General features: G+C 47.1%; 1 protein-coding gene across 14 annotated transcripts in view; it reads right to left on the minus strand.

Moving 5' to 3' along the window:
- ZNF532 (zinc finger protein 532) overlaps positions 1-15261 on the minus strand; it is a 107583-nt gene that overhangs the window by 48558 nt on the left and 43764 nt on the right. For all 14 annotated transcript variants that reach the window (XM_032422909.1, XM_032422908.1, XM_032422895.1 and 11 more), the window contains one exon: positions 7207-9572. In XM_032422909.1, the coding sequence (XP_032278800.1) occupies positions 7207-9572 (2366 nt within the window). Of the gene's footprint in view, positions 1-7206; positions 9573-15261 lie in introns of those variants that run through there.

Raw genomic sequence — 15261 nt, forward strand, 5'->3', positions numbered from 1 at the left:
AGAGAGAGACTGTGGGGTCTTCGGAGGCTGGGATCCACAGATGACAAAGGGAAAAGAAAAGATTCGCCACCTCATACCTAACTGCTTTCACAGGTGGGCTAAGGGCAAGGATCCGTGGAAATGTCTGAGCTGGAGAGAAGAGACCAATCCTGGAGTGTCAAGTAGGATGCTGTGCTCCCAGGACACCTAGTTCCAAAAAACAACTGAGAATCATAGGCTGGAAGGCTCAGGCTGAACCTAGTGATGGAATTACGGAATCTCTCCTTGAAGACACAGCAGCTACACAGGATGTTTAAACAGAGTGAAACTTCCGGGAAAAGGGGATAGACGTACCTTTCCCTATACCCTCCACTAAATACAACTGAAAACTCCTGGGCATTATATATAAAACCGACACTAAAAGACTCTGAGAAGCAGAGAGAAGGCAGGCTGGCTAGAGAGCTCAGGACCCTAGGAATGACACAGTGATGAGTTCTCTCGGTTTCTTTTTGCCTCATATAACTCCCACATTTGGAGCTGAAGAAACCGGCAACCCAGAAACACCAAAAGGTAGAGACAAAAAAAAAAAATCCCCAAGTAAAGCCTGCTATCACGAGCCAAACGACCAGGAGAGGGTCAGGCTAACAAAAGAGAAAACTTTTTAGACAATGACTGCTCTACTCCAGCCAACCACCACGCCAAGTCCAGGTGCAGCCCAGACTTCCAGCCTCTTGCAGCTGTAGTAAGTTGTCCCAACAGCCCTGCCCGGATGGTGTCAGCGAAAGCCAGCAGGGACCTATCACACCAAGTGACGGAGTCCTTCTACCAGCCCAGAAGGTGTTTTAAGAAAAATCCCCAAAGAAATCTCCAGGCCCAGATGCTTTCATTGAAGAATTCTACCAAATATTTAAAGAAAGATGAACACTAATTGCACAGTCTCTTCCAGAAAATAGAAGAGAACACTTCTCAGTGCATTATATAAAGCTAATATTAACCTGTCCAAAACCAACCAAAGACAGTACCAAAAAAATTGAATATAAATGTAAAACTCTAATGCAAAATATTAGCAGATAAACTTCACAATATATAAAAAGAATCATACAGCTGACCAAGTGGGATTCATTCCAGGGATGCAAGGCTGGTTCAATACCTGAAAACTCAATGTAATTTATTCCCCCAAAACACTGAATCCAATAAATGAGTTCAATGATAAATATAGAAAAATTAACTGTATTTCACTATGTCAGTAATGAACATGTGAGCACTGAAAAATACACCATTTACAATTGTTAGGAAGGAAAAAAAGAGCAAAACAAGACATTTAGAGGACTTGTATGATGAAAACCACAAAACGATACAAGAAATCAAAGATCTAAATAAATGGAGAGGGGAGCCTGGGTGGCTCAGTCAGTTGAGCATCTTGATTTTGGCTCAGGTCATCTCAGGGTTGTGGGATTGAGCCCCACATCGGGCTCCACCCTCAGCACAGAGTCTGCTTGTCCCTCTCCCTCCACTCCTCCCCGAGCTCACATATGTTTTCTCTCTCTCAAATAAATAAATCTTAAAAATCTTTAAAATAAATAAATGTTCACAAACTGAAAGACTCAACATAGTAAAGATATCGATTCTCCCCAAATTGATATACAGGTTTAACTTAATTCCTATCAAAATTCCCAGAAGATTTTGTAGATATAGACAAGACTATTCTAAAATTTATATGGAAACACAAAAGAACTGGGATTGCTAAAAACAAGTCTGAATGTCAGCTACACTTCAATTAAAGAAAAATAACTATTTTGAGAAAAAAGAACAAAGTTGGGCACATCAGTGTACTGGATTTCAAGACACTTTATGGTCACTATAATCAAGACTGTGTGGTACTAGTGGAGAGACAGACATGTAAGTCAATGGAACAGAACCCAGAACCCAGAACCCAGAAATAGCCACACACAACTACACCCAATTGAGGGGCACCTGGCTGACTTAGTACGTAGAACATACAACTCTTAATCTTGGGTTTGTGAGTTCAAGCCCCACACTGGGCATAGAGCTTACTTTAAAAAAAAAAAAAAAGTGTGGGGCACCTGGGTGGCTCAGTCATTAAGCGTCTGCCTTCAGCTCAGGTCATGATCCCAGGGTCCTGGGATCGAGTCCCACGTCGGGCTCCCTGCTCAGCAGGAAGCCTGCTTCTCCCTCTCCCACTCCCCCTGCTTGTGTTCCCTCTCTCACTGTGTCTCTGTCAAATAAATAAAATCTTTAAAAAAAAATTTTTTTTTAAAGTGTGTGTGTGTGTGTATACACACACCACTGATACTCAACAAAGGTGCCAAGGCAATTCAACAGAGGAAAGACAGCCTTCTGGACAAATGGTATTAGAGGCAGAAGACATGCATGGGGAAAACAAACAACCACCACAACAACAAAACTCAGCGTAAGTCTCATACCTTATATAAAAACGAACCCGAATGGATCATGGGCTTAAATACGAAAACTAAAAGTATAAAACTTTTAGGAAAAAACACAGGAAAAAAACTTTCAGGATATTGAGCGAGAAACAGGCTTGACACCAAAAGCGTGAACTGTAAAAGGGAAAACAGATACACTGGACTTCATTAGAATTGAAAGCATTTGCTCTGCCAGAGACCTGTTTACAAGACGCAAAGGCTCAACTGCACTTCAAAAAAACTTTTTTAAAAAAATGGAAAGACAAGCCACAACTGGGAGAAAAGACTTGCAACCACATACCCAACAAAGGACTAGTATCAAGTATACAACAAGAATTCCTACAACTCAACAGCTAAAAAACACAAACATGATCTAAATAGAAAATGGGCAAAAGACTTGAAGAGACATTTCACCAGAAAGGATGTACAGAGGGCAAATAAACACGTGAAGAAGGATGTTCTACATCATTAGCTACTGGAGAACTGCAAATTAAAACCACAACAGCTATCACACACCTACCAAAATGGCTAAAGTGGAAAATACCACCACCAAATACTGGCGAGCATACAGAGAAACTGGATCACCCATACACTGCCCGTGGAATATAAAACGGTTCAGCCACTCTGGAAAAGAGTTTCTTAAAAATATAAATGTGCAACTACCGTACGACCCAGCAACAGTACATGTAGGCATTTATCCCAGCAAACTCAAACTCACGTTCACCCAAAAACCTGTACACAAATGTTTACAGCAGCTTTACTCATAATGACCCCAGACTGCAAACAATGCAGACCGTCCTTCAAAGCCTGAAAGGTGAATACCCTGTGGGACAACCTCACCCGGAATACTACTCAGTGATTTAAAAGAACAGACGCCCGGTACGTGCCACAACCTGGATGAATCTCCAGGGAATTATGCGGAGTACAAAAAGCCAATCCCCAAAGGTTACAGATGGTATGGCCCCTTTACAAAGCACTCCTGAAATAACAACGGAATAAAAATGGAGAACAGATTAGTGGTTGCTGGGGGTTAAGAAGCAGGTGGGACTGGCTCTAAAAAGGCATTATGAGAGATTCCTTTGGTTATGGAAATATTCTGTAGACTCACGGCACCAATGTCAATATCCTGGTTATGATATTGTTCTATGGTTTTGCAAAGTGTACTACTGGGGGAAACTAAATAAAGGGTACATAGGATCTCGGTATTATTTCTTACATGAATCTAAAATTATCTCAAGGGGCACCTGGGTAGCTCAGTCGTTAAGCGTCTGCCTTCGGCTCAGGTCATGATCCCGGGGTCCTGGGATCGAGCCCCACATCAGGCTCCCTGTTCAGCAGGAAGCCTGCTTCTCCCTCTCCCACTCCCCCTGCTGGTGTTCCCTCTCTCACTGTGTCTCTCTCTGTCAAATAAATAAATAAAATCTTAAAAAAAAATTATCTCAAAATAGAAAGTTCGATTTTAAAAAGTCAGTGATTCGAGAAGGAAGACCCAGAACATTGCACAGAACACTGCAGCATTATCAGGCAAAATTTTTAAATGAGTATGGTAATTATAAGTGGAGGGGGGCAGCAGGAAAGAAGGGGGGGGAGGGCAGGCAGGAAGAATAGCCCCGCTGCCTGTGAAGGCATACACGTCCCTCTAGGTCTGGTGGAGTCGAAGGCTGGCAGGCAAGGAAGGAGGGGCAGTAGGGCCATCAGTCCTGCTAGGGCCCTGTGGTCACACCCTTAACTTTCAGAACCAACAGCAGCAGCAGGTTCAGTGCCAGCAACCGCTGTGGACGGTTCCCTAACTAAGACTACTCCGCAGACCTAGGGAACCCTGCCCGGGCGGAAGAGCTCAGTTAAGCCGGAAGAGAAAATAGGCAACTTGCGGGCAGCGGGCACAGGGCTAACATAGGAGGCTACAGGGGGTTCTCACAAAGGTGAGGCAGTCCACTCTCTCAGTTCACCAAAGACTTACCAAGAATGTGGAGGTCTACAGAGAAATGGAAAGTAAATGTTTTAATAACCTGACTGTAGTAGACAAGAAAGGAAAGACGGGGTTCAGGAAAGACTGGTACTTGAGGTGCCCCAACTCAACTTCTACATTTTATTAGAAGACATAAGTGTTTTAGGTGTCATTCTCAGGGAGGTAACAGTCCATGCAGGTAGATTTTTTTCCCAATTGGATTTACGTTTACAAATTTTAAGTTGTCTGACGGTCATGTGAATGGCAAACTGGAGAAGATGAAAAGAAGAATTTTCCCTCTTCTCTCTTCTGTTCTTCCTGACTTCAGCCCCCACCTCCAGGTATCACCGTTACCTGACGCCACAGCAGCTGACTGCAATGGGTTAGGACACCCCTAGCTTCCACTACATCCGAAGCTGGTACAACAATGGCCACATGGATCCTACCAACGTCTTGGACTGGGGAAGGGACTCCGGGCTGGCTTAACTGAGTGCTGAAAACGTGGCAGCCCCCCCCCCCCCCCCCCCCCCCCCCCCCCCCCCCCCGGCGGGGGGGGGGGGGGGGGGCCCGGGGGGCTGCCCCGGGGGGGGGAAAAAGGGGGCCCCCCCCCCCCCCCCCCCCGCCACTGACAGCCACGCAGGCTGGGCTGCTGAGGGAGAGACCAGGCTGCCTGCCTAGGTCTGCAGGAGAACCCTCCTCTGGCCTAGTCTGGGAAGAACGGGAAATTATGGGAGGTGGTAGGGGGGCGTTCTGGGCAAGGCCTCCAACAAGACAAGGGGAAGTGGGGCACAGGCAGAGTATGCCAGGAGGCACATTTATGTCGCCAGCCGGTCGTGCCTGGATATGCAGGCAGCTGAGGCTTATGGGTATAAATATGACACTTACCCAGGCAGAGTCAAAGAGGGGGCAGGGGAGGGGGACGTCTGGCTCAGTGTACATTCGGCCCCAGAGTTAACGTTACTCTGCCATGACTCATTCCTAAGTATCCCAGGTGAAATGGGTGAGCTGCACTATACACTTATCCAGGCCAAATGCAGAAGTCAAGGCAGAGCAGCCACACGCACGAGAAGAGATGTTAACTTCCATCCTTGAGGGAAACCTCCATCCCAGTTTGACCCTAGTTTGACCCTCATCTGGCGGTTGAGCCCGAGCGGTCCACAGAGAACAAAAACTGGGAGAATCCGTGGAGGAAGGGAAAGTCCTACCTTCTTGCCCACGTCTTTTCTCCTTCCTAGAGAAGAAGAGATCCCAAAGAGAACAGCCTATGGGAGGGCAGCTCAGAATGCCAGATACTGAGCAGCGCACACGACTCAGGAGAGGTGGTGAGAGCCCTCCGAAGCCAGGGCTCGATCTGCCACCCCGCGCAGGATACCAGCAGACGGAGAAAACAAGGCAACGGAACACACACAATGAAAGAAAGGGTTTTTGTTTGTTTTTTTAACCGCATCCTTTCAAGACAGGGAGAAATATTACCTTTCTAATGAAGCCGTGACAAGGTAAGAGGCACCTAGAAAGAACCCAGGCCCTATCACCAGGATACCCGAGAACAGCATGTCAATCACCACCTTCCTGAACTAGTTAGCCACTCCACTCTGAGTGTTTCACCATCCGAGCCAATGAAATATTTAGCATCCAATGCCGCAAGAATGCTCTCAAAACTCTATCATTTCCATCTCCACTAAACTGAAAATCCAAAGAAAAACACGATTGCGGTATTCTTGATCTTTTAGTCCCCAAACTCAAAATCCCACCCAGAACTTGACTCGGTAGTTGCCCTTGAGGAACCGATCGTGGCAACTCTACCTGACATGTGGAACGCAGCATCAACCCCCTGGTCAGCAAGAGGCAATAAAAGAGGCAAACAAAGGAAAGATCGGCTCACTGCTGGGTCTTCACGAACAGAAGTTCGAGCCAGCGTGTATTAGCTCCAACTAGCATCCCCCCCCTTTCCAATTTCACAAGTTCTCTGCTTTGGACAATAAATCATATGGTCTCTCCAGCTTGAATCTGGTTCATTCGACATGTCTAGTTACTTCCAAATGAGGATCATATATCTGTAAAATATGCTGGTCTATTGGCCAAATGATGCCTCATGGAGAAAAGTAAATGACAGAAGATAAAAAGGACTCACTGATGCCCACTGTGACACGTACTTCACCAACATCAACCTACACTTCACCACCAAAAAAAAAAAAAGAAAGGGACAAAGAAATGCAAAGGCATTCTATTCAAAGGGAGATGGTGTTCCATCTGTAGCTTAAATTCACTGCACTGAGGATTATTGCTGAACATACTTCTGGACCAACATCCTAAGCAAGCAGGCACACCATGTTAAGTGGGTACCAATTAAGTCTGTTTAACTGTACAAAACAGTAATTCTAAATAACACGAGGAATTTTTTTTAAATCCCAAAAACGTCATTAATAACTCAAGAACAATGGTGATGTAACCTGACTTGAACCCCTAACACAATGGCATGATACCCTTAATTAGCGCCAGATCTCAGACTTCCTGCATACATACCACTGACCCAACAATTACAAACTCATTTATCCTAAATCTAAGGCGCCATAACTCAACTAGTAGAGTTTCTGTCTACAAAAAAAAAAAAACACCTTCCAAAAAAATTGTTTTTAAAGACTCCTATTACAACATGGTGCAAGTCTATGAAAACAATCCTGTCTCTGGCGCGTCTCTCTCTCACACACACACACACACACACACACACACACACACACTTGCCTGAGCTCCCACCCCTAAAATCGAGGGCACTGTATAGAGCACTCATGTCTACAGATTCGTCCCCGAAACACCAAAATATAAGTGATACTCTACTTGTCCACTCGTATCTGCAGCCTGCTGGAAGTGTGTGGCCAGCGACGTCTCGTCCTGGAAAACTTCGTTACACTCCAAACATTTCAGACTATGCCTGCAGAGCTTGGACGGGTCTTCATCTAACGGCATAGCTGGAATGATGGGTGTGCTTGAGGGAGCGGATATGACTGTCCCCGTTATGCCAGACTGAATTTTCGTTACAGTGTGTGTACCGGCTCCCACGGAGCTTGGAAGAGCAGACGATAAAGTAGAAGTATTGCTTGACGGAGAGACAATCATTTGATCAGCTGGGACTGGCTTTAAAATCAAGTGGGAGCACTGCATCACAACCCCCTTTTCCTTGTGCCCGCGGGCATGGGAAAGGAGACTGCACTTGTTGTAAAAAACGAGGTTCTTTGTACAGTGGTTACACGTTACTTCGATGCGCACGCTGCGTCGGTCATAGTGTTGGGTCAGGCTCTTTTCGAGGGCAAAGGAGTCCCCGCACTCCAAGCACTTGTACCCGCGGGTCGGTAACGTGATGCCTGCGTTGGCAGGAGGACTGAGGTTGGGGATGTAAACTGGGACTGGGTTGACGCTGCTCAGCACCTTGTTGAAAGCTTCCACCACGGAACTCTGCAAGGAGGACACCACCTGGACTCGAGACACCTTTTTGGGAGGTTGCGAGGCTGCTGCGTTGATTATTGCCTGCTTTATTTGCTGCTGAGGTTTGGTTAGCACTTGGCGGAGCTCCGAGGTGGCCTGGGCGCCCTGAGGCAGAAGGTTAAGGTTGGCGAGGTGCACAGTCTTTGGCACGAGTTTGGCGTTGGCCAGGCTGGAGGCCGGCACCACAACGGTTTGCTGCTGGATGGCATTGGCGGCTTTGATGATGGCGCTGCTGGCGCTCTGAACCGAGGCAGCAGATATGACCGTGGCTTTGACCGTCGTGTTGTTAGCCAGCTTCAAATTGATGACTTGAGATCCCGCCGTCTTCACGGCGGACACCGGGAGGAAGGCAGTGGCCACGGGCTTAATCGTGACCTGTTTGGGGGCCAGCTCTGCAGGGGCGACCGCGTTGGTGACCACCGCCGACTGCAGAGGTGCTCTGGGCGGGGAGGAGAGGACGGCAGCCGAAGCCGGAGAGGACAGGAGAGACGTCACAGACGCCATCACGGACCCGGCCTGCTCGGAAGGCTTTTTCCCCGAGTCGAGATCGACCTCGGGCAACACCCTTGTCACTGTTCTCTTTATTTCCCCAGAAGACGTCTTGATGGTTTTGATGCGGACTTTGGGGATTGCTGGGGTCGACCCTGCGGGGGAGGACGGCGACCCCTTGCTGCTGTTCTCGCTGGAGATGCTCCGCGGGCTGTCCGGCTGCTTCAGGGACGCTTTCTTCGTCCCGTCGATGAGGCTCTGGGATTCGGGAGACTTCTCCATGGCTCTGGGACTGTCATTCGCTTCTTTAGGTAACGGAGAGGACCCGCGGGAGTCGGTCACGGGCTCCTTGCGGGAGTCGGAAGCGGCCCGTTTAGCACTCAGTGCTGCTATCGCAGCTATGCACGAGGACAGCTTGGACGACGGCTTTGACCGCGACGGCACGCCGCCGCCAACGCCGGGGTCGCTCTTCTCCGGGCTCGGCTTCCCGTCGTGCGCCCGGCTTTCAAGCACCTTTTCAGAGTTTTCCTTCAGCTTATCCTCTGCTTTTCTGGCTTTAAAAGGTTCGTAAACACTCAGATTTATGGAATTTGTTTCCGCTTCTCTCTTAACAACTCTGTTTTTGTCTAAACTGCCTGCAGGAGAGATTCCGGTTGTGCTCAAGCCGTCCCCTCCGGGCGCCTTTGGCTTGTCATAGTCCTGCTGGGCAGACGACGACCCCGTCAACACATTCGACCGAAAACCGGAACGCACATCCTCTTTGTCCGGGGGGTCGTCCACTTCTATCTTCTCGTCGTCGTCAAACTCTTCAGCACTTGAGATGGGGCTAAACTGGCTGAACGCGGAGTCTTTCAAAGTCACCTCTGAGGTAGGCGCCTCTCCTTTCAAGGCCTTGGATCCGTCTTTGCCGTAACTGTCGAGAGAGGACGCGGTGAGAAACCCGTTGTGTAAGCCGTTGCCGGTGGGATTGTGGCCGTCTTTCTCCGCGCCCTCGGATGAATCGATGTTCCGGACGTTCTTGACGATAACGCTGACGCCCACATCAGAGGAGGAGGGGGTGTGGGAGTCCTCGTCTCCGTGGGCGTTCTGCTTGATGTGGCTTTCCTGGTCATCGTGCGCAGACTCAATAGCTGCTTTTGGATCGACCATATCTGGGATGTCAAATGCTGCCAGGAGGTCATCAAAGTCTGGGGTCTTCATATCCCCCATGGTCATGAATTTGATCAGATGTTCTGTTAAACGAACAGAAATAATGCCATCAGCAACGAACGCTTTGTAACGATGGGATAAATATCCCTCCAGGACTTACACGAACACAGTGATGACCAGCAAGAAAGAGCAGGTTGGGAACTACGCTTCCCACAATGCAGAAACTCTGAGTGAACAAGCATCCGGAGAACACGTACAAAGCCTTGATAATTACAGCTTCCAACTCATTTCCCCAAAATGCTGCACAGTATTACCAGCACGGCAACTCTCTAACAAGAATGAAGTTGACCAGAACGGGTACAGCACAGAAAGTAGGTTTTGATGTAACTAGAAAACTTGTAATTTACCACTGGATTCATTGCATGGTTTTCACAAAACGCTACTCCCAAACCTATTTTAATCTCTACAGCACTCAAATCTACTGGCAAAATGAGCGCGACTATGGTCACCGTCACATTTGGCCTATCACATTAAAAGGAATATATGACAATCAAAAAACCAATTATGGATTTCAATTCACCCACACAACAAATGAGCATCCCAGCCCACCACGGGCCATCTACTGCTAATAAAGTTCGGCCTGAGATTTAAAAAAGAAAAAAAAAGTCCCAAGAAGCTTATTCCAACAGTTTTTATTTAATCCTGATTTTCTCTATTATGTTAGGGGAAAAAATACTCTCCTGATAGGGAAAAAAAAAAAAAAAAAAAAGGACAGCATCCCTTCCTTCTCCCTCCCTGGTTCAGTGCTTTTAGTGGTGAAGGTAACACACGGCCGTTTCCTAATTGTCATTCATCCGACACAGTTGTTATCCAACTGACTGTGGCAGCTGAGGGCGGCCCTGCCGTTGACCTTGCTCTCAGCGTCTACCAACATGGACCCAGGGGCATGGCACAGCCTGGGAGAAGGCAGGCCTTCTCCTATGCACCGGGGCCAGATCGGGGTGGGTCACATTATGTGAAGTGCTCCCATTAATGTCGGCAAAACCCTGAGCGGTAGGAGGACAGAGAATCTGAAGAAAAAGGATGGTCAAGGCCATTGCTAAAGATGAAGGATTATAAACGCATGAAATGCTTGGGGTCTTTAAAGGGGACCCTTTGCCCCACCTGCAGAGGACATGGGATTGTGGAGATCACATCAAACTCCACCACAGGACAGATCTTCCTCCTCCTGCCTGAACCCCAGAGCACTCCACCTGTGTTTCTATGATCTTCTGGTATGCAGCACGGCACATGTGCGTACTTGTCTCTTCATACCTACTAGCCTGTCGGCTGACTGAAGATGGCAATGTCCCACTCACCTTTGCACTGTAAATGCCACATGACTAACACCCCATGAGTCAGGGGCCAGCACACCGGACTTCTCAGAAGGATGGGCCTAGGCCCAGCTCTGTCACTCACTAGCTCTGGGATGCTCAAGAAGTGAGGGAATCTCTTTGGGCCTATTCCCTCTTTCTGCAGTGGAGGGAGGCAAGCAGCCAGGAAGAGAAGGAAAATAGGAAGCAAAATCCAATGCCAGAAGGGAAGAGGCTTACAGCTGATTTTAGGCAACTTTCAATGCAAGAATCAGCCTGATTTGTAGACATGTGTTCCTAAGACTCTTTCATCTTCAATACTTAACTACTGTTCCTCCTTTTAATCTCCCTTAAATCACTGAGAAATTGTCTCCCACATTTTACTGAAGTATTTAATGATTTTTCTTTTTGTACAAACTGCAAGAGATCGTGCATTCCTTTTTTTTTAAAGATGTTGTTTATTTATTTGAGAGAGAGAGGCACAAGCAGGAAGAAGGGGCAGAGGGAGCGGGAGAAGGAGACTCACGAGCTCAGGAGCTGGGGGCTCATCCCAGGACCCTGGGATCATGACCTGAGCCAAAGGCAGATGCTTAACCAACTAAGCCATCCAGGCGCCCTGATCATGCATTCCTAATAAAAACTATATGGGGGTCAAGGTAGACTTCCTACTGAGGTGACAATATGCGTACCAGTGAAAACTCAAGTCCATCTGCAGGTGGTAACACACCCTCCTCAGCTTACTCACAGACTGCGGGACACATCCAAACACTCCTCATTATTTGGATGGGAAAAACTGCTATGGAAGAAGAAATCAGCACGCTTGGTTCAGTAGGAGCTATAGAACAAATCACCTTCCATTCACATAAGTCTCAGTTAAATAAGAATTAAAGAAGTCACATATACTTTTCCCTAGATGGTTTGCTTAGCCTAAAGAGAAAATACCCCGGGGCCACCATTCTCTCAGATGGATGCCTGACGGACACGACAGGGAATAACGTATCCCCAGCATCAGACTACAGCCCAGAAAACATCAACACAGCTAAGTTGATATTGTTGTGAAAGTATCTATGACTGAGTCATACCCAGTGCAAGTTCTGTGATTATCAGTTTCTTTTTAGAATGAAATCGAACATTTAAACTGCAGAATACAGGGAATGAAAAATCCACCTGTCAGATAATACCCACGTAAGAGTCCACCCACTTAGGAATAATCCCCTAATGTCACTATTTTTATTTTTAAGCAGCAAATGGCAGTTATAAGTGAAAACTCACGATAAACTCACGATAAAATCACCATTAACAGGGCGCCTAGGTGGCTCAGTCGGTTAAGCGTCTGCCTTCGGCTCAGGTCATGATCTCGGGGTCCTGGGATCAAGTCCCACGTTGGGCTACCTGCTCAGCGGGAAGTCAGGTATTCCCACTCCCTCTGCCCCCCCCCCCCCCCCGCCTGCGCACGCACACGCGCGCACTCTCTCTCTCTCTCTCCCTCCCTCCCTCCCTCCCTCTCTCAAATAAATAAAATTTTAAAAAAATAAATAAATAAAAAATAAAAAAATAAAATCACCATTAGCGAAGCATCCAGCCCCTGTGGTCGATCTCTACCAACCATGTTGATCCAAGTTTATAGATCGTGGTTTTTACAGAAACTCAAGACACAGAATCACGAACTACTGCCCAACTCCCACCAGAGTTGAAAGGGTCTGAAAAGAGTTGAAACACTGAGAAGTGTTTTTTTAAGCCACCACTTATCCAAAGCTTGGACCCAGGCTCTAGACGTCCCCGGAAGTAGACAGGCTCTGCCTAAATCTCTCCATCCTTTATGGTGACAACAGATTTATGTCATGTGCCCTCTCCTTATAATGTGGGTGAGCAAAGAACATCACCCAGTTTCACATCATTCATTCCAGAGGGTAGTCGGTTCAGAAACAAAAAGAACATAAAAGGCCATTCAACGACTCATAGGTGGTAGGCCCAGGACACACAATCACCAGAAATGATAAAAGGTCTCACATAAAACAAAGCCTGTTGAGCAACTGACAGGTCGGATCCGCAGTGCAACTGGCATGTACTCTTAGGAATACGAGGAAGATTAACAAAGGAATCTCAGCATCTTCCTCTCCTGGAGACACGAGGGACCTGCAGGATTCACCCACACGCAGGGACTCGCGCACTGCGGCCGCAGCGTTCCATCACCCGGTCACCAGCAGGACGGCACCCACCTCGCCGCCCGAGTCTTTTCCTATCCACCCGCCTAAAGTAGAGTGAAGGCCTGGAAAACCCCAGAGAGGATCCTCCAAGCCTGCAAACATCCCCAGGGGTTGAGAGGCCATTCCCGATGCAGGAACAACTCTCTCTCCGTCGTACTATGGCCACACACCCCACTCTCCCATCCCTCCGTGTCACCTAAGATTTGTACTTTCTCTTGCGGGAAGAGGGTGGACCTGAGGGCGCAATAATGGGACGTTCTAAAGAGCATTAGGGTGAGGGCGAATTAGCAGGGGCTTTGAAAAATGGAGCCAGCCCTCCTGGTTCACCTGAAGGAATCCAGATGCGAACATCGCAGACACAGGACGGGCATGAAAGCCCAGCAGGATCGCACAGCACCGCCTGGAACCTAACACCACCGGCAGGTGGACCCGCCGCTGCGGGGTTGGAGGATCAACGTAAGGAACACTGCTCTCTGTAACTTCACACTTCTTTCGTGGTTTCCAGAAATGTTTTTCATCCTCACAATCCCACTGTCCTATTACCCGCTCCCTTCCCGCATTCTGGAAGGCAAGAGCAAATTCTCCACTTGGCGGAACAAAATGTTTTAACTCCCACTTCATTTCCCAGTTATATCAGGTACAAAGAGAAATGTTTGTTTAAAAGTTTTCTCTCCATTTTTCACCCCAGTCCCGAAGTACCACTTTGTTGAAAACATCACAAAAATAAATTTCAGGGGCGCCTGGGTGGCTCAGTCATTAAGCATCTGCCTTCGGCTCAGGTCTGGATCCCAGGGTCCTGGGATCGAGCCCCGCATCGGGCTCCCTGCTCCGCGGGACGCCTGCTTCTCCCTCTCCCACTACCCCTGCTTGTGTTCCCTCTCTCGCTGTGTCTCTCTCTGTCAAATAAATAAATAAAATCTTTAAAAATAATAATAATAAATTTCAGTCTTCTCTTTTAAAAGATAATGGACAGACAGCTCTCTTGAACTTCTCTTTCCCTGGACAGCTTGATTTTCAGACAGAATTAGTTTTAGTTGTTGTAATAAAGTCTTCTATTTCATTTGTACTCCATAAAACAGACCTTCCTTCAAAGGCACTAACAGTCTTTTAATTTAAAACTAAACCGCATATAAATAACCTATGATTCACTTATAGCATTTGTGCCTAATGTAGAATGTCCTTTCACCCAAAGATATTGAAAAACTTGGCGGTGGGGGGGTGGGGAACGCTAGGCCTATTTACAGAAACGGAAATTGAAAGAACTTGAGTCTGTCAGGCGATCACACTTCATTCTCTCCCATGACATGGACAAAACATTTCCTTTCTTACCAAAGCCTCTTAAAATTACAGAAAGCTATTTCGTCTTTGTTGGCAAAAGTCAGAAGTTATCACGTCAAAAGAAAAACTTAAGAAAAACCTATTCACCCACTTCATCGTACTTCTTATATTTTGCGATAAAAGAAACTGTTCTTGGGGCGCCTGGGTGGCTCAGTCGTTAAGTGTCTGCCTTCGGCTCACGTCATGATCCCAGGGTCCTGGAATCGAGCCCCGCATCGGGCTCCCTGCTCTGCGAGAAGCCTGCTTCTCCCTCTCCCACTCCCCCTGCTTGTGTTCCCTCTCTCGCTGTGTCTCTCTCTGTCAAATAAATAAATAAAATCTTTAAGGAAAACAAAAAAGAAACTGCTCTTTGTGGAACTGTTTCCCAATTTTAAACTGGAGACCAGCGGGGTACTAGGCACAGGGATCACTCACCCAGGGGACGCTAACTTCAGATCATCCCCGGAGACGCGCCTGCCCGTGCCTGACCCAGCCTAAGGCCAGGCCTGACCCGGCCACGGTCCTGCCTCCAAAATGACCATGCAAAGGCCAATCTGAGCAGTGAAAACACATCAGATTCACCATTTAAATGAAGAAACTAGCATTTTCTTTCGTGAAAACCAATAAACTCTAAATCATAATAATCCTAAAGAAAACCATAGTATATATTGACCACCTTGACAGTCTTACACAAACTTTCCATAAAACAACTGTAATAATACAAAGTGTTCTTTTCTTTTGGGGGACTATGTTTGTCACTATTTTCTAGCACTATCTGGACATTGAAGCCCTTTTTGAAGGAATCATTCAATAGATAATCAATTTAACTCATATTTCTAGTCTTCTTACCTTTCCTTCAAATATAAAATGTTCTTTTTTTTTTAAAGTAGGCTCCA

This window comes from Phoca vitulina, unplaced genomic scaffold (assembly GCF_004348235.1).
Source record: "Phoca vitulina isolate PV1807 unplaced genomic scaffold, GSC_HSeal_1.0 scaffold27, whole genome shotgun sequence".
In the NCBI taxonomy this organism is placed as follows: Eukaryota; Metazoa; Chordata; class Mammalia; order Carnivora; family Phocidae; genus Phoca; species Phoca vitulina.